Genomic DNA, 15,690 nt, shown 5'->3' with positions numbered 1-15,690 from the left:
AAATCCTGTGGCAGACTTTGGTGATTTTTGGTAAGCCCAAAGGGCATCTGGTAGGTGCATTACCCATCCCCCCGTATACTTTTGACTCATTTTACTGATGATCTTTATGAGAACTTTGTTAGTTGCCTCTGCTTGCCCATTTCCTTGGGGATAATATGGTGACGAACGGTGATGCTTAACTTGGTAAAACTCCAACATCTTCCTTACTTCGCTATTGACAAATGGCGTACCATTGTCACTGATGATTCTGTGAGGCACCCCAAACCTTATAATTATATTCTCCTTGATAAAGTTCGCCACTGCTCCTCTTGTGGCCTTGCGAAGTGGTATTGCCTCTGCCCATTTGGTGAAGTATTTAGTGGCTACCAAAATCCATATATATCCACGAGATGGAGGGTTGATTGGTCCTACCAAGTCTAGCCCCAAGTGTGAAAGGGCCATGGAGTAACCATACTATGCAAGCTTTGTGGGTGGGTATGAGTGAGATTAGCCTGTACTTAACAGCTGTGGCATTTTTTCACAAATTCTGCTGTATCCTTCTTCATGATAGGCCAGTAATATCCCATTTGCAGCAGACACCTGTATAGCTTCTTCTTCCCTTGGTGTTCCCCATATTCCCCTGAGTGCACTTCTCTTATTATTTCCTTTGCTTCCTCGGGGCCCAAACATCTTAATGGGTTCCTATCATATCCTGTCTTGAAAAGGACTTCCTCATGCAGGAAATAACGTGTTGCCAATCTTTTGAGTTTATAACTCTCGGAATGCTTCTGTGGCAGGATGCCTTCTGTTAGGTACAGTTTGAATGGGCTTCTCCAGTCTTCACTAGTCAATACAACATAACTTTCTCCCCTGTCTGCCGCGAGCTGACAGGTCCCACATTGGGTTTAAATCTGGTCTGCATCTTTGCCCATACTTGGCCAATAAAAGCCTGTTCTTTGGAGTCTGCGATAGAGGCTAATTTCTTTGCAGGATCCATAGGTCCTGTCGTGCACTTCTTTTAACTTTCTCTGGGCTTCTTCCTGCCCCACACACCTAGACAAGACCCCTCCTGGCATCCTGCGGTACAATTCTCCTCTTACTAAAGCATAGTCTTTTAGCACTTTTAATTCTGCGGCATCTTCGTCCTTCATCAAAGCTTCTCTTATGGGGAACCGCCAATCTTTCTCATCTTGTTTTTCCTGGAACCTTTCCTTCAAGGTTTCGATGATAGACTCTCTTCTTTTACTTACTTCTACCGTGGCACTGTCTCCCTCAAAGGTTATCTGCGAGTCCAATGCAGCTAACACATTTGCGAATCGGTTTTCATTCCTTGGGGCATGTTCTATTTCAAAAGTAGAGAACTTTTCCTCCATCTTCTGGGCCATTGCTCTATACGGAGCTAAGTTGGGTTCCTTTAGGGAGAAACTTCCTTTGGCCTGGCAGACTACTAGGTTCGAATCACCTAGTACCCTCAAATGTTTGACTCCGATTTCGAGAGCTGTAGCTAGCCCAGTTAAATAGGCCTCATATTCGGCTGTATTGTTTGAACAGGAGAATTCTAGTTTAAATGACAGTGCCACTGCCTTGTCTTCCTCATGATACAAGACTACTCCTACCCCTCCGGACTGGGTAGTAGAAGACCTATCAAATTTCATTATCCATTGTTCTCTCCTTTCTTTTGCCATGGCTACTTCTCATGGGACTTCATTATCCAGCAAGAATTCTTCTTCTCCCGGAAACTGCGCCAACAAATCTGCTATCGCTTGACTTTTCACTACCCTAGGTGTCCCCATTCTCAAGTCGTACTGTGATAACTGTAACAACCATTGGGATAGTCTTCCAGAGAGGATTGGTTGTTGCAACAAAGTTTTGATAGCGTGGGACTTGGTCATCAGCCATACCTCATAAGCTAAGAAGTAATGGCGCAACCTTTGGGAGGTATACACAATAGCCAGGCACGCCCTTTCTGCTCTTGGATAGCGAGTTTCCACATCTTTTAAAGTGCGGCTGATGTAGTATATTGGTTGTTCCACGCTAATTTCATCTTCCTGGCCGATCAGCGCCCCTATGGCATATAAACTAATGCCCAGGTAGAGTAACAATGGCTTTTTGCGGATTGGGGCTTACACGGTGGGGAGGTTCATCATGATCTGCTGTAGCCTTTTGAAGGCTACAGCTCTTTCACTGTGGCTGGTGGCTTCATCGTTGCTATGGTCGTGACCTTGGCAGGATCCACATTTATTCCCCTACTATGGACCAAGAAGCCCAAAAATTTTTCTGAGGACACCCCAAATGCACACTTGAGGGGATTCATTCTCAACTTGAAGGCTCTACACCTCTCAATTTTCCTCTCTTTTATTTGACTTCACCACTATGTCATTCACATAGTCCTCCAATTCCTTATGCATCATGTCATGAAATATGGCTGTCATTGTTCGTTGTTAAGTTGCACCTGCATTTTTCAATCCGAATGGCATTACTGTATAGTAAAAATTGCCTATGGGTGTTCTGAAGGTAGTTTTCTCCGCATCCCTTGGTGCCATCCTAATTTGGTTATACTCGCTGAATCCATCCATAAATGAGAACATAGCACTTCCTGCTGCAGAGTCTATCAACAAGTCCATCTTCCTGGCCGATCAGCGCCCCTATGGCATATGAACTAATGCCCAGGTAGAGTAACAATGGCTTTTTGCGGATTGGGGCTTACACGGTGGGGAGGTTCATCATGATCTGTTGTAGCCTTTTGAAGGCTACAGCTCTTTCACTGTGGCTGGTGGCTTCATCGTTGCTATGGTCGTGACCTTGGCAGGATCCACATTTATTCCCCTACTATGGACCAAGAAGCCCAAAAATTTTTCTGAGGACACCCCAAATGCACACTTGAGGGGATTCATTCTCAACTTGAAGGCTCTACACCTCTCAATTTTCCTCTCTTTTATTTGACTTCACCACTATGTCATTCACATAGTCCTCCAATTCCTTATGCATCATGTCATGAAATATGGCTGTCATTGTTCGTTGATAAGTTGCACCCGCATTTTTCAATCCGAATGGCATTACTGTATAGTAAAAATTGCCTATGGGTGTTCTGAAGGTAGTTTTCTCCGCATCCCTTGGTGCCATCCTGATTTGGTTATACCCGCTGAATCCATCCATAAATGAGAACATAGCACTTCCTGCTGCAGAGTCTATCAACAAGTCCATGTTTGGCAATGGGAATTCATCCTTTGGGCAGGCCCTGTTGAGATTTCTGAAGTCCACACAGCACCTTATCTGCCCGTTCTTCTTCTTTACTGGCACTATATTGGATAGCCAGCGCGGGTGTTGGATGGGTTTAATAAATCCTACGACTAACAATTTCTGTACCTCCTTAACTATTTGCCCTTCTATTTCCATGTGGAATACCCTGGCAGGTTAGGTTACTGGCTTAGCTCCTAGATCAACATTCAGTGTGTGCACTACTAGCCCTGGATCAAGTCCTGGCATTTCACTGTAGTCCCATGCGAAAACATCCTTAAATTCTTTTAACAATTGTACCAACTCTGACTTTTCCCTTTCCGTCAAACTTGAACTAACTGAAATAGGTCTTGGTTCCTGTGAGTCAGACCCCAGGTTGACCTCTTCCAATTCTTCTTCTGCCATAACCTGAGCGTCCTTTTCTGCCATAGTTTCTTCATGACTTTCTTCACTATTTTTCTCTTCTAAACTATCTTGACTTGCGCAACACACTAGACTCTTGTGCTGCCACTCTTGCCTGGGGCCCGCTTGTGTCTCACTCGTGGGTCCCGCGCACCTTCATAACTTGTAAATAATTCTGCCATCAAGACCTCAGATTTTAACGCATTGCGGTGCGTCTTCTGTTCCTGAGGCGGGTGCTGTCTTTCTTTTCTTCTTTCGAGCTAACAACTCCCTCAGATTGGGCTCTGGATCGCTCTGAATGTCTTCCCACCTAGGTACAAAAGTACCAAGTGGCCTTGCTAATGAACTTTCTCCGGATGGTGCCCATTGGTCATAGAACATAGTCTCCACGAGATGGGCTTCTGCTCGCTCAAACGGTGACTGGTTCGCCGTTATGCGTATCATCTTACCATTTAACCTTCCTTTTACACACTGGTGATAGGTGGATGGGACTAACCGGTGCTTGTGCAGCCAGGGTCTCCCTAGTAGCACATGGTATGAGACTTCTGTCTTTATTACATGGAATCGAGCTAGGGAAGCTATAGGGCCTACTTTTAACCATAGCTGAATGTATCCTGCGGTATACTCTCCCCTTTCGCCAAAGCCTCCATTGGGCATCCCTGGATTTTTCTTTTCGAAATTCCCGTTGCTTGCAAAGTGCTTAACGGGATGAGATTCACAGAGGCGCCTGTGTCCACCAAGGCTCTCTTTACGGGGATTTGATTTATAGATGCTGCTAAGTAAAGTGGCCTCCTGTGATCCAGATATCCCACTTCCATGTCCTCATTGCTGAAGGTGATTTCACTTGATTCTTGTAAAAGAGCCCTATCCCCTGTACTTTCTGCGGTTAAACACTCTACCCCTGCTCCGGAGGTGATACTTACCAATGCCTTTGTGGCTACCTTTCGTTCTCCCATAATGAACCCCAGTTGGTCAAACAAATTCTTGAACTTGGTACTTTGCTGTAAAGTGGTGATAGCCGTGGCAGGCAGAGCTAGGTTCTCCTCTTCATCCCCTCCTGGGTTTGCATAGATTACGACCACTGCCACACCTTTCCCTTTATGGTTTAGGAGTGGGTTTCTTTGGACTTCTGACTGGGACAACTCCAGGGTCCCTTCTTTGATCATGCAGTGTATCAGTCTGCAAAGCGCCCAACATTCTGCGGTAGGATGTTGTACATAGTTGTGTAAGCAGCAAAAGCGTGGGTCCCTTCGTTCTTCCTCCGTAGGCTCTTTCAAGACCTGATTGGGTTTAAAGACCCCATCTGCTATCCATTTATCCAGCAGCACGTCCAGTTCCTTTGGAGTGCACGGTATGGGTGGGGGAGTATCATATTCCTTCCCCTCTGTCTTCCTTCTTCGCTCGCCAGTAGTCACCGCCATCGCCTATGGAGCATTTCTTTTGTCAGTGCTTGGCTTCACTGACTAGGCCGTCCTCCTGGCCTTTTATAACAATTGTGCGAACTGGGAGATGTCTAGATTTTCCAAGACTGCTCTGTATTCCCGTATCATGTTAGTCATACACATTTCTACCAAGGTCCTTTCTTCACAATGGTTATAGCAGTCAAGCGCTATGTCCCTGAATCTTTTTATGTATTCCATCAAATCTTCGCCGCTCCTTTGCTTGGTTGCTTGCAAGGTTGCAAGCGTTATCGTTTCCTCTCCATGAAAGTACTTAGTACAAAACACATCCACCATGTCGTCCCAAGTCGGGATGGACCCTGGTTTTAGGCCAATGTACTAGGTATACGCTCGGTCGCATAGTGATTTAGAAAATTCCCGCAGACACAAGTCCTCGTCTGCCGCGTAGGGGCCAAGGGTATCTATGAACTTGCTTACGTGCTCAACAACACTTCCTCTCCTGCCATCGTACTGGGCAAAAGCCTGTGACTTGTACCTTTCAGGGTATGGCTTGCTGAGCACCTTTAATGGATAAGGGGGTCTACGTGCATAAAACCTTTCTTTAGGTGCTCTAGCCTTCTCCTGCTCGAGGAGGGTTGCTACTTCTACCATAGTGATGAAGCGTTGCTCTGTATTCTGAAGGACCAGTGTTTCCTCCTTGTCTGTCGCATGATCTGGGACATGCTGGCTTCCCTTCTCTTTTGTCTTGTCTGCCTTCAGCTGACGGATTTCTTTCATCATTTATGGCTGAAAGTGTTGTAGTAATTGTAACATTTCAATAAAAGTATTGGTGTTGTCTGCAGGATCCCTTGGTGGTGGTTAGGGACCAGCCCTCATTCCATTAGCGCCTTCCGTTTGGTTAGTCTGCTGTTGGCTAGGCGTAGTTGGCCTGGACTCTGCTTGTGATGGCACGACGCTCATGTTTCGCGTCGTTCTAGACTTTGGTGGCATTATTTGCGAGGGATCTTGTATTTTGTCCCTAACTTCTTTCCCAACTCCCTAGTGGAGTCGCCAATTGTAAAGAGGTGGGCCTAGATTGGGGTATTGGGCAAATTCCTGCCGCACTGGGCCCGAGTTGTTTCTGGGTGAAGAGTCGGGACTGGCCCAATTGGAGCACACCTTGGCCCGGCTTGTGCGCAATCTACACTACGTCTGCCAAAGTCTATTTAAAAGCTCATAGCATGCAAAGTCATTGTCAAAAAGTTATGGCAGGCAAACATAATATAGAAAACGTAAAGACAATACAGTCATTATTTCTTCCGTAATAATAACTTAAAAGGCTTGGTTTTTAAAGAATAACACTTAAACAAAGGATTAGAGCGGGATTAGTAGAGTAAAAAAGAATGAGTCTGCCACACTAAGTATAGCCGCGGGACTCTAACCAGGGAAGGGAAAACCGCTCCCTCAACGCAAGTAACTTCAAAGATGAAATTAATTGCTTTGAGAGACCAGGCCCAAATGGTATGTGCTCGAGTATAAGTCGTATTTCCCTCCAATAGAGGACAAGGCTATTGAGGGAGAGAGGGGGTTAACCCATTTAGGTGCATGCCTGCCATAAACATTCTGTTTTCTTTCTTAGAATTTCTTTTATCTCTGTTTTCTTTTCTTCAAATTCTTTTCTCTCTATTTTCTTTTCTTCTAATTTTTTTCTCTCTGTTTGATTACCTCCCTTTTGCACACAGCCACGGGTCCCTTATATAGGGTCTGCCGTGGCCGATTTTACTGTTCTAGCATCTTCATGGCCCTAGTCTGATGTGGTAGCCTTTTGCTGACCACTTACAGAGTCAATGGTTCTGACCATCACCATTGACCTGTGGCTTTCGGACAACGAAGGTTCCTTCTCTACTTCGTCCAGTGTGTCCCCTCTCTCTCTCGGTCTCTCATGGCATGCACCCAGTGGTTCTTACCCACCCTTACCTCTTTTGGGTGGCATGTCATCCCAGCAGGACTGTGCCCACCGAAAGAGTCTGGGCAAGAAACACAAAAAATTGGTTTCCACTCCTCTCCCCACCGCCAGACCATGCCCTCACCCATGACGTCACCTTTTCCCATAGTGGCTGGGTCTAGACTGGTGATGCCTGGGTCGTATGCATGCATTACCTTCTTGATGTTTCATTCGTTTGCTGAGGTCTGAGAATGGGTGCGCATATCCTGCCGTACGCTTTTTGGCCTTTTCTGGTGTGGATTGTATCTCTGGCAGGCCAACGTTCATGATTTGTCCATTTCTTTGGAAGGTTGAGCTCTGTAGGATCATTTGGGCCTCCCTTTAGTTTGGGTGTTTTGCTTTGTAGCTTGGCGTTCCCTACCTTGCCAGATTGTTATTCCTGCTGCTCATCTCAATCCTGCCAAGCCCCTTTGGGCCTGCCGTGTGCTTTCCTTCTCAGTAACTCAATATACTTACTAGGCTCCTTCTTTCATTTCTTGCGGGCTCCAATGTCCTTTTTTTCTTGTGGGCATCCCTGGCCCATTTTAGTTCTGTTTCACCCATGGACTTTTGCTAACTCATTTTGGGCTTTCTCGGCCCAATTACTCTATATACTTCATCCTTTGGGCTTATGAGTTCCCCATTAGTCTGTTACTCTCTTTGTTTTTATTGCAGTGGGCCTGCTGTGGCCCCATTCTTTCTTTTCTTCATATTTTCCATGGGTTTGTTTCTTTTATTTTCCCGGGCTTATTCAAGCCCGTTCGCTTCTTCTGGACCCATCTCATGGACCTGTGAACCATTCGTATGATTTTTTGTCTGCTGTTTCTTTTGGTCTACCCGTGATTCTAGGCCCTTTGTCCTGCTGGATTTTGTTGAAAACGAGCCTCAACACAAGTTTTGGGCCAGACAATGATATTCATTAGAAAATAAACTATGTGAAGAGGTTAATTACTTTTTGAGAAGATATGAAGAGGTTAATTAGACTTGTAAATAAATAAATATATAAATATATATATATATATAAAGGTATTTAAGGAACTTTGACTTATATGATTTCATTCCGCCTTTGACTTGTATGGTTCCAAAACTTAACTAAATATTTGTTTTTCGTCCTTAAATTTTAGAAAAAGACAGAAAGAGAAATATTTTCAACACTATGAAAAACAAATTTTTCAATGCTTTCGAGACGAAAAACAAACTTTTGTATTTACATAATACATATTAGGGGAAAAAAAGGGACATTTAGGGGTGGAGTCTTAGGTATTTTGAAAGTAAACAAAGCTTAGAAATTCATATAAAGGAAAACGAAATCTTAATACTGCAAACCAGAAAGCAGTAACCTTGTCATAGGATTGATTTTACTAAACAATTATACATGAATTACATGCATTAATTTGCTCCCATATTGATTATTTGAAGAAGCAAATGGCTCCACTGAATTAATCTAGAATTATCAGAGCGGCAATGTAAAAGAGGCTTCAGTTCACACACATCTACCAAACTCAGTTTCCAAATCATGCTTTTTAGCACCCTGGACTTGGAATCAAAATTTTCACCAACCATCTTGCAAGCAGTTTATACTTTATATACAAAATAAATAAACACTATTATCCTCTAGTTTGATATAGACTAATCCGAGCACCTCTTACCTTCATTGTTCGCCATTAGTAATTGAACTCTTATGTTCTTGCTGGCTATTAAAAAATAAAAATGAACTCTCCGATAAAGGTGCAGATTTCCATTGGAGCAAGTTTCATCACCAACTTTGCTAGATCCATAGGTCCACCCCTCAACACCTTGGGTTCTTCAGAAGAACCTTCTATGTTCCCCTTGTTCCAATTTCACCATTTGATCATATATATTCAAAGTTGACTTGGATGGAAGAAAAGTACAAATTCCATTGCAATATTATTATGTAAAACTAGATATTATTTTGCACAATCATCAGTCTAAACTCTAAAATTTTTCACATCTGGGTATCCACTAGCTTATCAAAAACAACTGAAGAATAGTGACTATATATCTCAAAAAAGGTACAAGTATAGAATTAAACAAAATATATACATATATCACTTCTCTTCCAAGCGTCGCAGCATTGACTCAGAAAAGCTTTGTTGCCTACAAATGTGACAAAAACAAGCTTAGAAATGTAATTTTCTTCTGGTCCAATAAAAAATTATCCATTATTTTCTTAAGATCAGAATATGGTTCAGCAATGCAATATGTGCCAAATCTAAATTAAGCAAGGATCCTTTCGTTGTTGTTGTTGTATGCTATTAACACAATCAGATACAGAAAGTACAACATGAACAACACAAGCTGTCAATCAAACTCCTAAAAAGATAGTTGTGATGCAGTTCTGTATCAAAAATATAACCAGTTATCACCCAACATTCAAATGCATAATATGAGACTAATGCATAATATGAGATACTATCTTATAGCAATAGTTTGAGGGGATGATCAAACAGTAAGGTTAAGGTAACCAGACAAGTATGCTTGCCAAGGAAAGACTATGATGAGTTCATCAGCTTTGGTCAACAATAGCCAAATAATCATGAGGTAGATTTATTTGATCTTTCTAATTCTATATATTTATGCAGGAGAAAGAGGTTGGACTTACTTCAGTTCTCTATGTTTTGGACTAGGGCGAGAGTACTTTAGTAATCCATCCCAAGGAACCTTTTTGAGACCTGCTCGAACAGATATTATGTCCCGAACCCTGCATAAGAAACCATACATTTAACAAAAGCTATTCTGAAATATGAGATGGTTCTAATGCCAAGGAAATACATACCCATTATATTCACGAAAAGAAAAAATGTGTTCCGTGCCATTTACTTAATGCAACATACCTCTCTGCAAACTCTATGGCTGTCTCTCCAGGTTTAATATTTTGCGGCTCCAAGTACCAAACATCACACACAACAGCCCAGGACGTCATGAGCCGCAGCAGATGCTTTGTGAAGGATTGCCTGCAAACAGAGCACATAATGCCAGATTACAGTATCATCCACAGCATGCCAACAAACACAAAAATCTAAGACAAAAGACAAAGGTGAACCCCAATGCAATCCACCTAGATCCTAGCTGAAACAAGGAATTTATCTCCCATATGGTAGTTCTAACACAAAACAAAAACAAAAACATGAATATTAGATGGTTTGATCTTTGGCAAAGCCTTGCCCCAAGATAAAGACATCTAATGTTCTTTGCCACCCTATCTAAAATGCATGGGATGCTTTCAGTGCATGCATATCAAATTATCAATAAATACACCCATAAATTTAGTGAGCTATAAGCAGCTCTTACTTCCGGCTGTTCCAAAAAGCATCAACGAAAATTTTGTTGTACTTGATTGCAATTGGGCAAACAGTGCAGTCAAGTTCAAATGCACCACCCTACACATCATTCAAAAAGATGATAGTTAAAGAAAACTGAGGTATTAAGAATTCAAAGAAAAAGAAGAAAATTGTTTTCCCATTAGATAGAGGAAAATAAAGCAAAAGAATTTTTTTGTTGTTGTTGTTGTTGTTTTTTTTTTTATTTTTTTTTTTTTTTTTTTTTTTTTTAAAAAAAAAAAAAAAAATTTATAATTCAATTGTTAAAAATGGGAGATGGGGGATTTGAACCCTAGTACAGCCAATGTCACTAAGCTAAAAGGCTATTGGCTGAAAAAGAAAAAGAAAATGTTGAGAAGTAATTATCAGAAGAAATACAAGTTTGTATTCTCACCAATTAGAAAAGCAGAACTTCATCTTTTTTTTTCTACAACATAAAATCATATAAAATTTACCTTCTTGAACATAACAGTGTAGTTGTTATTTACACAAGTTCCCTCTGGAAATATGAGAAGAGGGTTATTTTCAGCCCCTTGAACATGATCCCTCAACCTGAATATACAAGTTCATGTTATCATGAAATATATGATGTTCTGATATGATTATTCTCTACATTTTTAATATCACTTACTTCTTTGTTAAAATTTCACGATCCTTGACCTCTGTACGATTGAACCAGATACATCCGACGCTTTCTAATATGGTGCTTTGCAAGAGTCCTACAGAGAAAGTAGACTAAATAAAATCCTTCATATACCTTCTTTTAAGAGTAATCCTGGCTTTCATTTAATATATACCCTAGAATAAATCGTCCCAGTGCAAATTGTTCACTAAATATAAAAAAATATAAAACAAACTATACTTACTAAACATCATTAAAGCCAATTTTTTTTTCATTTATAAATATATAAATTTAGAGAATTATTTCCACTTCCAAAAATAGATTTCAGAACACACAAAGACTATCACTCAAGAATGTGCCTTTATTCATAATTGCAAAGGCATTTTAAAATTACAGTGCAAAAGTTTTTCTTGCTCATCTATATATTAAAATAAAATCATTTAAGTCAATAACACATTGGACAAGTTGGGAGAGCAAAAAAATCTGTAAAAAAGAGTAACCTAATGACACAAAAACTACATATTCGCAAACCAAAGAATAAAACAAAATCTAAAATCAATGCCTAAAATATTGACAACCATCAAATTGCAAGTTTCAACAATTCAGGCATTATTGCAATACATGGACACTTCGACTGCATGCTGTTGATCTTTGTATCACCACCAGGTCCAGTAAAATGATATGTGCAAAGTCCTCTTATGATTTATAAATATAATTTCTTTTTTTATAAGAAATAAAAGTACATTAAAAGAGAGCCAAATGGGCTTGCCACACTTGTACACCAGTTATGAATAAACACTATTTCAACTTCCAAGGGGACTCAAAACACAGGACAGTAACCATAAATCATTACTAAGACTGATACCCTTTTTTTTAGGATTGGCAAGTTACACAGTGGATCTAGAATTCACGATATCACCCTCCAACAAATTATTATGGGAGAAAGAAGTGCTAAATGGCAAGACTGTTGATACCTTATTTACAATAAGAACGTAATTTAAATGCAAAATTTGGCAGTAAACACTTACCAACCCATCCAGGATGCTTCTGCATAATAACAGCAAATGCAGTCATCTGTTCTAAGATAATGAAATCAATCATGGAGGTATGATTGGCCACAAAAACCTGTTCAACCCATAGATGGAAGCAAAATACCACTCAATAGCCTGAATTATGTACATAAGCTGTTTAGGAAATATCAGGTGACATCCAAAAAAATAAAAATTATAATCAGGTATACCTGCTTAGGCCGTCTGCTAGGCCGTGGCCCATGGTATTTTACAACCCCAGTCCATGATGCAACAAAGAAGCTGCAAATTAACTCCACCAAATACCTCTAACAATAAAGTAAACATGGAATATGTAATATTTAACACAAGACCAGCACTTCAATAAGTTATTAGAGACAGAAAACAAAAACAACAACAAAAACAAAAACAAGAGGGGCATTAAGACACTAATTTACAATGAATGGATTCTTTACTAATGAGAATATCGTAGGTCCCTTCCAAAGATTTCACATGATCACAGATTCTATCATATTCTCCTACATTTTAATATCATTTGTCCTATTATTAGGCTACTGTGGGTGCGTTATCTATTCCAAAATGACCTTTAATTATAACAACGCATTATGTTTTAGTAAAGACTAAAAACAGGTTCTACTGCATAAGACTATTATGACTAATACGTAGAGTATGTCAAAGAAAATTAAAACCTGGAATTGGTACATTACTTCTTAGGAAAAAACAGTAGATGAATACAACATACAAGAGAGAACTTTATATTAATCTAATACCTAAACACCAACGTGCTCGCTTATATAAGTATTCAAATTTCACAACACCAGACTGTTCCAAGTTTCCATTTCAAATAGATTTATAATAATAATAATAATAATAATGATATTAAAAAATTTAGATAAAAAAATAAAGATAAGAAGAAGTGATTTATCAAAAAGGATGTATCCAAAAAAGTACGGGACATATCACAAAATGTAGAGCAATAATTAGAAGTAAATTTTTAAAATGTCACATTCCACACCTCGAACTTTTTCCTCAACTTGTCATGCCCTTTCAGCAGAAAGTGCACGGGAATATAAGATGAAAGGAATATCATCCATCCAATTGTCAATATTAGAACCCTGCAAACATTCAATTGAGAGAAGAAGCTCCATAGTAAAAGGTCTAACCTTGCAGGGAATAGAAAGAAATATCGAATTACAACCCCAAGACACCATAGAGGAAACAAATACACATTCCAATTCCACTTTTCCGGAGGATTCGACTTGAAGCATCGCGTGAATGAGTCCTGCTCATTCATTATAACAACAACAACAAATTCCTTAATTACAATGAACAACAACAAAAAAATTTCTTAAATTTCAATGAAAACAAAAGGCTTGCTTACATCAATAATGGCACCAGAAGCCTCGGTTAGAGTAGGAGAAATGTCGAGCAAATCACGCCTGCAAATTAATTCCAAAAAAAAAAAAAAATTCCCAGTATTTTCTCGGCAACCAAACAAAGGCACAGAGAAAGAGAGAGAAAGAGAGAGAGAAAAGATGGATTACAGGCGGAGCTTGCCAGAAGGCTGATCGAATTCGAAATCCAAATCCAAATCCAATTGGGAGGTCAGGTTTTGATTCTGAATCTCACTGCTGCTATTCATTTGATCTAATTAATAATTAATAAGGAGTAATAATTAAGACGCGAAGCTGCAAAGATTAGATTATAAAATATAATAATTAATTAAAGAAGAAGAATAGGGTGGTTTGGCTCCGGCTCTGGCTCACCTGTGTGGGAGTGGGAGTGGGGATCGCCACTTATTAGGCAATCACCGGAGTGAGTAAGAGAGAGAGAGAGAGTCTGAGCTGTGCTGTGCCCGTCTCTCTCTAATTCTCTTTTCTCTATTAAACTAAACATCCGTGTATTAAACAAAATCCCTTTTTTTTATAAAGATAATTACACTTGTGGTTTGGATAATGATGAAAAGTTAGAAAAAAAAAAATGTTTTGATTATTTTTAGAAATAATTAATTTTTTTTTTAAGTCCTTGTCAATATACTACGTTTCTTTAAATTTTTTTAGTAAGTAATTGGATATTTTTGAAACTTTCGAAAGTGGTGTGGCGTGAGTATATTCTATTTCTATTCCATAATACTATAGTAGAAGATAAATAATTTATTTTAATTGAAACTTGGTATATTATTAAAGTGTTATAATAATAATATGGGAATACTATTAGGAATAAAACAAAATTATCTGATGTTTAAAAACAATTTTAAAAGGAGTTTCATTGTTTATTTTTAATTTTTTTTTATAATCTATTCCAATATTTAGTTTTTCTTAATTTTACTGTCACCTATGAGTATCCACGGGTCAATTTGGGTCGGATTTTTCTAAGATTTTCATTTTTAAAATCTATTACGTTGATAAAACTACATATTTCCAAGTTATTGACCTGAGTAATTGAATTTTTGCATCACCAGTCTAGTACTGTTTTGAATTAAAAGCATTTTTTATGAGAATTAAAAGCATTTTATCCTTTAGGCTTTTTCCTAATGCATGGGCGTTTTAAAAAAAATTTTATGCACTTGTAATAGATCCTGTAAATTAAAGCTAAGGGTTGACTATCTAACATTATGGCCAAAAAGTTTTGATATTAAGGGTCAAAGCTTCCAAGATATGAACTGAAGCATTAACTGTCTTACAAGTTAGAGGTTCCCACACGTATGAAATTTTAACCTTATAATACTTTAAATTAGTTTAAACCTCAATTTTAACCTGTCTTGCAACTACCACCTTAAGATTTGATCCTTTTAAGTGTGTGTTTTTTTGTATACGCTTGGATTAAGCTATTGTTGGTTTGTGGATTTGTTGAGACTAAAAAGAGATTGAAACATGCTTTCTTTTTTATTTATATATAATTTCACAATAACAAAGAGAGAGGGGAATTTATACCTAAGGGTCCGTTTGGATAGCACTTATTGTTGCTGAAAGTTGATAAAAACTGATTGTTGCTGAAAACACTATAGCAAAATAATTTTTAAATGTGTAAATAGTATCGTGGGACCCACTTTTAATATTAAATATTGCATGAACAGTGCATGAACAGTGGTGAACAGTGTGTGAACAGTGCGTGAACAGTAAATTTTGTCCCCAAAATGTCAACAATTGCGGCCAAAAAAAAAAAAAAAAAAAGAGAAAACGCAGGAAGCAAAACGCGCCGTGACTATCCACCGTATCCAAACCCAACATTTTTTTTTTTTTTTTTTTTTTTGTACTTATCTGGGGAATAAATAATTATTTTGTAATTATAATATAATGTATAATTGTTTTCTAAAATTTGTTGAAGATAATTTGTTATTCCAAAAAATTAAATTCTAATTGGCTTTTAAATTGATTCTTTTTGTAAGTTGCATTTTTAAGTTTAGCTCAAAAATTCTTCTTTTTTTTTTTCTTAATTTTTGGGTTGAAAAGTATTAAATTTTATTATATTTAAGATAAACTCTTTAATTTTGAGTTACTTTTAAAAAAAAAAACTAGACATTAGAAATTAGAAATATGAGCCCTAAAAATGCAATAAAATTGATAAATATTCAAAAATCTTATTTGGTCCACGTTGGTCATATTCTATCCATTCTGTCCTCTTTGATCCACTTTTGTTCTATTATATCCACTTTTGTCTTAGTCGGTCCACGTTGGTCTTATTCTGTCCACTTTAGTCCTATTCGGTCTACATTGGT

The 15,690-nt window shown here is 38.7% G+C and overlaps 2 protein-coding genes across 2 annotated transcripts; both read right to left on the bottom strand.

Moving 5' to 3' along the window:
• Positions 1–884: 884 nt before the first annotated feature.
• On the bottom strand, positions 885–1,664 carry LOC112031048 (uncharacterized). The gene has a single exon (XM_024063726.1). It carries the CDS (start codon positions 1,662–1,664, stop codon positions 885–887), a length of 780 nt encoding a protein of 259 aa, XP_023919494.1.
• Positions 1,665–8,859: 7,195 nt separating this feature from the next.
• Positions 8,860–13,905, bottom strand: LOC112031054 (glycerol-3-phosphate acyltransferase 9). The gene is made up of 13 exons (XM_024063733.2): positions 13,739–13,905; positions 13,517–13,619; positions 13,354–13,411; positions 13,136–13,254; positions 12,988–13,087; positions 12,185–12,280; positions 11,973–12,069; positions 10,954–11,041; positions 10,778–10,874; positions 10,294–10,382; positions 9,837–9,956; positions 9,605–9,703; positions 8,860–9,099 (listed from the first exon to the last, which is right to left on the bottom strand). Exons 1-13 carry the CDS (start codon positions 13,866–13,868, stop codon positions 9,051–9,053), a joined length of 1,245 nt encoding a protein of 414 aa, XP_023919501.1. The 5' UTR covers positions 13,869–13,905; the 3' UTR covers positions 8,860–9,050.
• Positions 13,906–15,690: the final 1,785 nt, after the last annotated feature.

The sequence above is a fragment of the Quercus suber genome, unplaced genomic scaffold (assembly GCF_002906115.3).
Source record: "Quercus suber isolate HL8 unplaced genomic scaffold, Cork oak 2.0 scaffold_351, whole genome shotgun sequence".
In the NCBI taxonomy this organism is placed as follows: domain Eukaryota; kingdom Viridiplantae; phylum Streptophyta; class Magnoliopsida; order Fagales; family Fagaceae; genus Quercus; species Quercus suber.
This window is presented reverse-complemented; position numbering and strand designations above follow the sequence as displayed.

Bases quoted from the DNA above. Each gene is read 5' to 3' on its own strand.
- LOC112031048 (XM_024063726.1), bottom strand. From the start codon at position 1,664: ATGGCAAAAGAAAGGAGAGAACAATGGATAATGAAATTTGATAGGTCT.
- LOC112031054 (XM_024063733.2), bottom strand. From the start codon at position 13,868: ATGTTTAGTTTAATAGAGAAAAGAGAATTAGAGAGAGACGGGCACAGC. The intron at 12,281-12,987 runs GTGTGGAATGTG...CTTTATTGTTAG, and splicing joins AGTTGAGGAAAAAGTTCGAG to AGGTATTTGGTGGAGTTAAT. The intron at 12,070-12,184 runs GTATACCTGATT...TGGGTTGAACAG, and splicing joins CTAGCAGACGGCCTAAGCAG to GTTTTTGTGGCCAATCATAC.